The sequence below is a fragment of the Amphiprion ocellaris genome, chromosome 17 (assembly GCF_022539595.1).
Source record: "Amphiprion ocellaris isolate individual 3 ecotype Okinawa chromosome 17, ASM2253959v1, whole genome shotgun sequence".
NCBI classification, from domain to species: domain Eukaryota; kingdom Metazoa; phylum Chordata; class Actinopteri; family Pomacentridae; genus Amphiprion; species Amphiprion ocellaris.
Genome location: NC_072782.1, coordinates 31,949,843 through 31,960,707, shown reverse-complemented (window position 1 = coordinate 31,960,707; position 10,865 = coordinate 31,949,843). Strand labels below are relative to the sequence as shown.

Below are 10,865 nucleotides of genomic sequence, written 5' to 3'. Positions count from 1 at the left end.
CAATAAATGCAGAATCTAATAGCAAAGCAATAAGAACTTTTTAAAAAGCGTAAAAGAAGAAAGTAAGAAGTAAAACAAGACTTATGAAATATCGTACATGACATTTAGTATTTTAACTTGTAGTACGAACAGTATAAAAACACAGCCATAAAAAGTGCTTTAAAGTAGATTTTAAAAATAAAAACAGCAGTGTGGAGATGTGTTGCTATGGAAACAGCCAAACAACACTCTAGAGCAAGGTGGAACTCAGCTGCTGTTACCGTGGCAACATGTAAACAAAGAGGTTAAGAGGCAGAGAAAATGTCAGCGAGAGGAAAAGACGGAGCAGAAGAAGAAGAGAGGAAGGAAGGTCTCTCTGAGGAGGAGGAGGATGAAGATGAAGTTTTCAGGATTAAACCTGAACCTCCAAAACATCAAACCATCCCAAACATCCCAGAATCCATGGACGATTTTCTGAGGAACTTCCTGCTCAGACTCGGCCTGAGGCGAACTTTGAGCAGCTTCGAGTCTGAGTGGTATGACTCGGCCCAGAAAGTCTTCTCAGGAACGCTGCCGACTCCAGAATCAGGCGTCTTCTTCCTGCCTGACGCTTTAACTCACCAGAAGATTCTCCAAACCGAGCTGGAAACCGTCCGCAGAGAGACGGAGCTGCTCAGGATGGAGGTTCTAACGGCTGGAGAGAATCTCACCAGGATGCAGAGGGAGAGGAACTTCCACCGGCTGCAGCATCGAAGAGTCGTCGAGGACAAAAACCAGCTGATAAAAGACCTCAAACATCTGAAGGAACACCTGAAGTCCTATGAACCGGCGATGAAGCAGCTGGAGGACAAACATCAGGTGGCTCTGAGGCAGAAGATGCTCCTCAGCTTACAGAAAGATCGAGTTCAAAACGCCACAGAGGCTAAAGTGAACCAGGAGAAAGCTCCGGAGAAGAAATCACCTGTGAAGATCAAACACCTGAAGGACTCAGAGTTTCCTGTTTACAGCAGGATGGTGAAGCTTCAGGTGGATCAGGTGACGTCTGAAGCAGAGAAAAGTCTTCGTTCTTTCAGTCTTCAGAGCTCCATCAAAGCTCACCAGCAGCCGATCAGCTGCATCGATCTCCATCCTAAAGAAATGATGCTGGTTTCTGTCAGCGACGACTGTAGATGGAGGATGTGGAGGCTGGAGACTGGAGAGAAGGTAGGACGAGGTTAATATGGATGTTTGGGGGAAGATGAGATGAAGAGAAATTAATGACATTAGATTCTGGGTTGGAGTAAAGCACATTGTGGTGCTCTATAAAGAATTAGTAATATGAGATGAGATGATCCAAGACTTAACCATCACCAGTGTAAAAAGCAGCCTATCGCTTTGAACTAAACACCTGTTCTGACTGTACCAACTGTAGACTAAACTCCTCTGATTACTGAGATCAGCTTCTGTTATCTCTGTTGTTCTTTTATTCTGGTCCATCATCTTCTTCTTTTAACTGCTTTAGTGTCACCACAGTGGAGGTTTACGAGCACAAAATGCTGTTTTCAGGTACAGCAACTGCCTCTCAACAAGGTTCAGGTCTCTCCAAATGTATAAATTCATTTTCAAGTGGAAATACTCATATGTTTGGGATCAGTGTCGTGGTAAACCCAACCTTCTCCTTCAGGATTTTCTGTCAGAGAGCAGAATTCATGTCTGACTCAGTGAATTTAAGTCAACTAAGGAAGCAAAGGATCTCCACAATGTCACACTGACAAGAAAAATCGAATAATCTTGATTCTGATTTGGTGTTGAAAGGCAATAAAATGAGAAAACATCAGAGGGTGCGAATACTTTATATAGGCGCTGTAAAAGATAGAACAGAGACAAAATGGAAAATGGTACAAAAAAGAACAAATTCTGTTGACTGGTGAGGACCACTCTGATTGGCTGATGAGCTGTGATGTCACTGAATGTGTTTCCAGGTGGGTGAGATGATGCTGACAGGTGAGGGTCACTCTGATTGGCTGTCAGGCTGCAGTTTCTATCCTGATGGAACGAAACTGGCAACGACCAGCGGAGACACGACGGTAAGTTAACGATGCTACAGTACAACAATATACCTGAAAATTTATAGCATGAAATATGGACATTTACAAAGATATGCCAAATATTTTCTGAGATAAATTATTTTTAAAATCACCTGTTGATCCACTTTCAGCAGGTTTTTTTTTCTCATATTAACCCTCCTGTTGTCTTCATTTATGGGAACCAAAAATCGTTGTTTCCTTGCCTGAAAAAAAATCCAAAAATTCAGCAAAAAAATCCCCCAAATTTCTGAAAATTTGCCAAATCTTCAGGAAGAAAATTCTAATAATTCCTGAAAAGTTTCCCTTAAAAGTTTTGTTTTAAAAAAAAAAAAAAATCTCCCAAATTTGACAAGAAAATTCTTGTAAATATTTTCAAAAAAATTTGTAAAAATCTTCCAAAAAATCTTAAAAATATCTAAAGTGATTACATATATATCAGTAAAACTTCTAATATTTTCTTTAAGAACATTCAGAACAAAATCAACCTGAATGTTCTTAAAGAAACATTTTTAACATTTCTTTTTTTCCCACGAAAAAATGTTCAGATTTCTCAAAAATGTTGAAAATGTGGACATCAGAAGTTTCACTGTGAAAATAGATTTTTTTTCCCCACATTTTCAAACTTTAAACCAGGTCAATTTTGACCTGCAGGACGACACGAGGGTTAAATATCCATGTTTTATAATAATAAAGTTTCAGTCAAATCAGAGATGGTTAAGCAGAAAGATCCTGATGATCTGAGATGGAAGAACTCATGAACAGGACTTGAATTGTTGCTCCTTTCCCTCCTCTTGTGTCCGTCCTCTTGTGTCCGTCCGTCCTCCCAGTTCAGGTTCGTCTCTGGAATTTCTCTCTCGGCTGCTGCGTTTTGACTTTCTTCGGTCATTCTCAGCCGACCTGGAGCTGCTCCTTCCACTCCTCCGGTCGCTTCCTGGCTTCGTGTTCCTCCGACCGAACCGCCAAACTCTGGGACCTTAACAGCCAACGGTGTCGCCTGACGCTTCGACGCCACGACGCCTCCGTCAACAGTGTCCACTTCCTGTCCTCCTCCAACCTCCTGCTCACGGCTTCGGCCGATAAAACTGTCGTTTTGTGGGACACCCGATTGGCCGTCTGCCCCGCCGTCTTTACCGGACACCGACACCCCTGTAACCACGCAACGTCCAACATGGCAGCCGACCTTGTGGCCTCCTGCGACTCTGGCGGCGTCGTAAACATCTGGGACTCCAGGAAACCAGTGACACCTTTAGCTGCTGTGGATGTCGGACCAATGGGAGCCAACCAGGTGGTGTTCAGCCAATCAGGGAAGGCGCTGGCGGTTGCTAGTGGTGATGGGTCAGTCAGATTGGTGGAGCTGGAGTCCTGCGAGGCGATCAGTCTGGACGGACACAACGGCAGCGTCCAGAGCGTCAAGTTTGACCACAAGGGGACGACTGTGATGTCAGCAGGAAGTGACGGGAGGATCAACGTCTGGTCCTGACAAAGTCTGGTTGTTGAAACTCAACATGGAAACTGTTTAATACGACATGGTTTCCAAACTTTCCTTTAAAGGAGCCAAAAGCTGATGAAAGCTTGAGGAAGCCACAAAAAAACTTCGTATCCAAGATGACAACAAACCTAATCACAGAAAATATATTCCAATAAAACACTTGAAGCTTTGAGTCTTTCAGTTAACTCTCAGGAAATTCTTCAGTTTCATGTAAATAAAAGAAATCCTTTCACAAAAATCTGTGTCCCGAACTATGTGGACAAAACCAGATCCAGAACCAAGTCTAAAACCAGATCCAGAACCAAGTTTAAAACTAAATACAGAACCAGATCCAAAACTAAGTCTAAAACCCAGGCATGGCAACAGCAAATTTTGATTTGAGCTGAAAATGCTCGGTATACAATCTTCAGGGGGGGTCCCCCCTGAAGCCGAGAGGTTTTCAGTAAAATAGAGGTGATTTAGAATGAAAAACATGCATAGATTTACAGAAGACTAGATTGTAATGAATAAGTTAATTCAATGAAAAGTTAACTTACTTTTTCTTCAATGTTGTCTCACTGCATTTAGTCCTACAATTTTTACAGTTCTATAGGTCTTTTAACACTATTTACACTGGAGTTCTACACTGGTCACAAAGTCACTTCTAATGTCACAGTTTCCTCTATGGAGTCAGCTGTGTCAGTTTTCTTTTTTTACATTTCCAGAACACTCTTTAAACACTATCAGGGATTCATTTTTGCCCTGAGTCATGAGTCAAATACCCAATGTTTTGTTAAATGACTCAAAAGACTTTTCTCTCAAGCCAATTCCATCGGAACTTGTTTTTGACACTTATCTATTTCTAGCACCGATGACTCTTGATCTTGCGATAAAAACCTCATGATTCCACCAAAAACGATCCCAATAGCTCAAAATTCCAACACGAACATGCCGCCATGAATTGTAACAAAAGAATGCATTGAGCAATTTGATTGGTCCAATCGTTGGCAGCTAACCAATTTCGACCAATAGCAAGGCCTTTTACAATGCAGCAGGAGCTAGACTGGTTCTTTGTTTTGCAGTCTGCCAGATGTAAAGGTGTTCAGTGAAGAGTTGGGTATTTAGTCTTATCCTAAAGACTGAGAGACACTCTGCAGATCGAACAGAGTTTGGTAACTCGTTCCACCATCGAGGAAGCACAGAGAAGAAGAGTCTAGCTATAGACTGGCCTTGTTGTGGTGGTTGGACCAGGAGCCTTTTGTTGGCCGAGCGTAGTGAGCTGGAGGGAGTGTAGACCTGAATGAGAGTTCAGCGGGCAGCAACTTGAAGCCAGTGAAGTGATCTGAACAGTGGGGTGACATGCTTTTTTTGGCTGGTTGAAAACCAGACGCTCTGCTGCATTCCGGATCGTCTGCAGAGGTTTGACGATGCGTGTTGGGAGAGCCTGTACCAGGAGTTGTGCTGCATGTTCAGACAGCAATGGTCTGATCTCCCTGATGTTGTACAGGACGAATCGACACGACCGAGCAACAGAGGCCACATGAGCCTTAAAGGTTAGCTGGTCATCGATCATGACACCCAGGTTTCTGGCAGACTTTGTGGGTTTCAGTTGGGTTGATTCAAGCTGGATGTTGATTTCCTGTTGTATAGAGGGACTGGCTGGAATGACAAGGAGCTCAGTCTTGGAGAAGTTTAGTTGAAGGTGGGGTTTTTTTCCATCCATGCTGAGATATCTGCAAGTCATGATGAGACTGGGGGAGAGACCATGTGATTGTCCGGGGGGAACATCGTGAAAATATGGGTATCATCAGCATAGCAATGACATGAGAAACCATGGGGGTGGATTATTGCACCAAGTGGGGTTGGATATATTGAGAAGAGGAGGGGATCGAGCACTGACCCTCGAGGAACCCCTGTGGATAGGCTGTCCAGTTCAGGCACTTCTCTCCTCCAAGATACTCTGAAGTATCATCTTGAGAGGTAGGACATGAACCAACAGAGGGCTGATCCTGAGATGCTGAGTACAGAGAGTATGGACAGGTATACAACTAAGAACTGGGAGCTCAGTATAAAAGCTTGGTTTGTATTTCATTCTGGTGTACAGTGGATGCTGCAACAACATTTATGCGGTTTAACCAAAAACTGAACAAAAGACATGACAAAATACATTATAGGGCAGCATTTCTGCAACAACATTAATATTTTTTTTAAAAAAAAAATCTCTCACATGTGCAATATGTATAATTCTGAATGTGTCCAAAATTGCATAAAATCGGTGAGTCTTGGAATCCGAATACAATGTGTTGAACAGGAGATAAGGAGAATGAAGATCGAATATAAGACACATAATGGCATCATGGTATGTGTTGATGTGTAAAAGTAATGCCTGGCGTCTAAAAATGTGTGTGTGTGCGTGTGTGTGCAGCTGTGCGGAGGGTAAATAAACAGAGGGAATCTCATGTTTGTCTCATTCCTGTCACTGAGTGGGACTGATGTGTGTGAAGGAATCAGGGTGGATATAACTCTCTTTGTTCTTGTTGTCAGCAGTTAACAGCTTGGTCTGTGGCTCAGTGTTTCACATGTGCCCCTCTCTAGCTCTGTGGGGGCATATGTGTGTGTGTGTGTGTGTGTGTGTGTGTGAGAGAGACACTGGAGAAGGTTAGTGAACACAGTGAAACAGAAATGTGTAGTGTGTGTGTTTGTCTGTGTACATTGCTTGTTGAGTGGTTTTATGTGTCCTTGTAATGAGAATAAAGAGTTTTTCTTGCATTTTGCTTTAGAGACGTCAGTAATTGTCATTGTCCTGCTGGAAGGTGGCAACTGGGTTTTCTCAGCTATTTACTGTGTTAGAGCACACCCTCTGTACTTTTTCAGTCAATTTTGTTTTTATTCAGCAACAGTGAATAACTGTGGTTTAGAAATAATGTGGCCTCATCCCATGACTAGCTTTGAGTCTGTTGATCATAAAGGAATGTGTTAATGATAAACAGGAGGGAATGTTAGAAGGTTTTTTTTTATATTATCATTAATGATAATGGCTGCACAGTGGTATAGTGGTTAGCACTGTCGCCTTGCAGCTAGAAGATCCCTGGTTCACGTCCCGGCTTTCCCGGGATCTTTCTGCATGGAGTTTGCATGTTCTCCCTGTGCATGCGTGGGTTTTCTCCGGGTACTCCGGCTTCCTCCCACAGTCCAAAAATATGCTGAGGTTAATTGATCATTCTAAATTGCCCGTAGGTGTGAATGTGAGAGTGATTGTTTGTCTCTGTATGTAGCCCTGTGACAGACTGGTGACCTGTCTAGGGTGTCCCCTGCCTTCACCTGAGTCAGCTGGGATAGGCTTTTTCAGCCACATATGTTATTTGATTTTGTCATTCATTCAGTCAGCAGGTGAGTTTTTGTGAAGTCTAGTTCTGCTGTGTGTCAAAATGTCATATCCTTTGATTAATGGTGCAGTGGATGAAGGAGCAGCATTACTGTGTAGAGAATTAAATATTCTTTGGGATTCTTTGAGATTGTTATCAGACTGTGCATAGATGTTGTTGCATTTGTGGACAGTTGTCTTTTAGAGTGGTAGTGTTTTACATTACGGTTCATAATCTACATCCACAACCTAATCTGTCCTTACATTTGCAACATGACCAACTGCAGTTATGCTCTGACATCCCAGCAGATGTTGTGTTGCACTGTGGTTCTTTGCAAATGGAAGTTTTTCTATCTAATGTCTGAGATGCAGAGCACTTCAGTAAGGCAACTGTGTGTAGGAGAGGCAGGAAAGTGTGCTTGGCCTTGAAAGGGTTTTTAAGTCATGTTTGTGGTTTTCCCTGGACATAAACCTGTCAGAGTCATGAAGGAGGAGTTTGACAGGATTGCAGATCAATGATGTAGAGATCTGTTAAATTAATTTTACATCATATTCTGTTAATGACATCATGTTGCAACGTCAGAGTGGGATTAGTAATTGTAATGTCTTTTAGGATTTCTCAGTGTGATTGGTTGCATAGATGGCACACACATCCCCATCACAGTTGCCTCACATAGTGAAGCTGATTATGTGAATAGGAAGTGCATTCACAGCATAAATGTGCAGGTAGGCTGCAGGTAGATTGAGTACAGTATCAACATGTTAAAGGCTGCATTGTAGTTCAACATGTGTTATTGTGTGCACTGTCAAGATCATATGTGGTGCTGCATATATTATTTCTAGTGTGGAGGTCAAGTGGCCTGGTTTTGTTCATGACTTGAGGATTTATGATGAGTTTAACGTGAGCAACAGACTGCAATGTGCTAAGCAGCATAAAGATTTTAACAATATAATTGACTTGTCCATGTTCTTCAATGTACTCTAATGTATCCAGTGTACATTACAGGAGAGTTTGATGGTCTTCTGCTGGGTGATAGAGGTTACCATGTCAACCCAGAGTGATGATCTTCTAAGTTGAGCCCCAACAGAACTTCAACCAGGCCAACCTATGAGAAGTGGGTTAAAGACAACAAATGAATATATAATATTAAATCACATCTTTGTGTGTGTTAATAATGAAAGCTTCTTTTGGTAATGTAGTAGCATATAGAGTTTTTACAGTATATAGTGCAACTTTCAAATCTGAGACAGTAATTAAAGCTTTACAGACTATTTGTAATGTATCAATAATACATTATGTAAGGCATGGCATTTTTATATATTGTTCTGATGTTATAGTTTTATGAATGTTATTAATCATAATTACTAGATAGCAAGTTGTTGAGCAACTGTTGTTTGAACACATGGTTGAGTATTGGCAGTAGTTCAGTGCAAGATGTATGTCTACATAGTTAGCAGTAGAGGTCTAGCAATCTGTGCTATAGGTAGATAGGCCGCTACGCTGTACAGAAAGACAGAGAGACAGTGAGGAAACCGGTGTATAGTTACTTAAAATTCAGTCAAAGATTCCAGGTCCCCAGCCTGTAGAGGAGAAGACTCAACAAACACACAGTGGCAGTAATGCAATGTGTGCAGCCACAGCGATGGCATGCGTGAAGGGGTGTGCTTTAAAGATGGTGAGTTTAATTAAAGATGAAAGGGCTGATGATTAATTGATGGAAGGTGGACTGTTCCATCAGGCTGAAATGTGAGTGTGTGTGTTGACTCTTCTACTGTAGAAAAACCAGAAAAAGTGGAAAAAAGCTACATTTTTTGAGAAAATTAGGACAGCATCTTAAGAGACACATTATATTGTCATTTAAAAACAAATGATAAATATAATTTGCTAATTTGATCAGTCCTTTATTGAAGAAAACTGGCGTGGAGGTTCAGATACACACATCTGGATGACAAAAAAGATATTTAAATGATTTTCTAGTGCAGCTCTTTGCCTGTATTTACTCATGCCGTGCTATAGAAGTGAGCAGATCATCCCTGCTGTATTTTTACTGCTCATCTCTCAGCAGGTCTTCCTTTGCCCCCGTCTTCTCAAGGTGGCACCGAGTTCTACGAGTGCCTCTGAGACTCTCCTCTATAAAAAATGGAGCAGCACAAGCTCTTTTGACATCACACTTTCTGCTACCAGGAGACTAGAAAGTGAAGGTGGAGCACTCCGGAGAAAACGCTCTCGGTCTGTGCATCTGTACTGAAGATTTAATCTCCACGCGACACTGTGAGTCAGAGGTTGCTGGGGGATTAATTTGTCTCACCTGCCACTAATGCTAATGTGATTATTCCAGGCTAGCTGTAAATTTCTGTATATATTGTTTTATTTAATTTTGTTATTTCATTTTTCTTCCTGTTCCTCTTTCTATAGTTTATTTTTTATTATTCTCTTCCATATTCCTAGTGTGACACCAACAGCCAAAACCAAATTCCTTGCATGTTGTGTACTTACTAAAGCTGATTCTGATCACTTTTCTGTCTTTGGTCTAGGCAAGAGGAAAAGGTGCAACAGAAAATTGGACCTTCCAAGCGTCCTTGTGGAGATGCAGGCTGAGAAGGAGCGGAACCGGCACCCAGCATGACGAGAACATCTGGTTGCTCCTCAGCGAGGCAAGAGAGAATGAAGCTGCCTTGCAGTGGAGGAGATGGTCCAGAATGCTGCCTTCAACCAGTCATTCCTGGGTGTACTGGGGCAGCTGGTGCAGGCAGTGCTGGGTGTACTGGGGCAGCTGGTGCAGGCAGTACTGGGGCAGCTGGTGCAGGCAGTACTGGGTGTACTGGGGCAGCTGGTGCAGGCAGTACTGGGTGTACTGGGGCAGCTGGTGCAGGCAGTGGGCAGCCAGAGTCCACCTCCCAGAGACTTGAGATTTAGTTGTATATAGTTTTACTTTTAGCCCTCCACTGTAGGAGAGGCCCACCACAGTTTGTACTTTGCACATTGTAAATAGTTTTGATTTTGCTGCTGACTAATAAACTATTTTGTGACTTATGTGATTGCATCATAACTTTTCATTTTGTCTGTTAAGACACTGGTAGGAAAAGAGTCAACAGTCTGAACCAAACAATTCTGTATTCCCTAATAATGCATTTATGTTTAATGGGATTTAACATGTTTTAACACAAACTCCTTTATGGTTCATAATTCCGCTGACTGAATTACACCAAAGCAAAGCTGATTTATCAAACTGGAATATTCTTAAAACAGCTGTTTTAATGTTTTGGTGTTTAATTTGTCATGTAGTCTTGCTAACCTTCACAAATAAAACAATAGCACAGATACAACTGCGAAAGGTACAGAAGTTTATTGTCAGAATTGCATTAAAGAAAACAATAGCAGTCCGGGGACAGAAAAACGGAAGTATAACAAGAAGAATAACTTAACTTTTGCATGACACGTAGTGCATCAGTGCATCCTGTACATCTCTGTCCTCCTCCTCTACACCTTGTGCCACTGCAGGCTCATGTGCTGCTGCTTCAGGTAAATCCCATGAAGTCTCATCAGAGAGCATCTGAAACACATACACAGCATACATATTTTAATATCTGAAACACATACACAGCATGCATATTTTAATATCTGAAACACATACACAGCATACATATTTTAATACCTAATAGCAATAAACTGCAGCCATTACAGGGTCGTTCACAGGACTGATACACGATAGCTAGCGAACTAGCATTAGCTTACCCTCATATGTCGTCTCGTTCATATCCTCTTGTCTTCAGCTTGATACTGCTGCATCGCCTCCCAAACTCTCCTGTGTGTCTCCTGAGTGTTTCGACTCGCTGCTCTCAGCTTTCTAAGACTCTTCTATTACTCTGAATCTGACAGAAAGCCACAGACCGAGCAGCAGGTGAACCATCGTCTCCGTTATGTTGCGTTTGTGTCGCACGCAAATGACGTTAAGGGACTTTCGGCTCGCTGCGCTATGACGACTCC

General features: G+C 42.1%; 1 protein-coding gene across 1 annotated transcript; it reads left to right on the top strand.

Annotated features, from left to right (window-relative positions):
- Nucleotides 1-272: 272 nt before the first annotated feature.
- On the top strand, nt 273-6,359 carry LOC111564434 (sperm-associated antigen 16 protein). The gene is made up of 3 exons (XM_023263994.3): nt 273-1,182; nt 1,941-2,045; nt 2,878-6,359. Exons 1-3 carry the CDS (start codon nt 301-303, stop codon nt 3,523-3,525), a joined length of 1,635 nt encoding a protein of 544 aa, XP_023119762.2. The 5' UTR covers nt 273-300; the 3' UTR covers nt 3,526-6,359.
- Nucleotides 6,360-10,865: the final 4,506 nt, after the last annotated feature.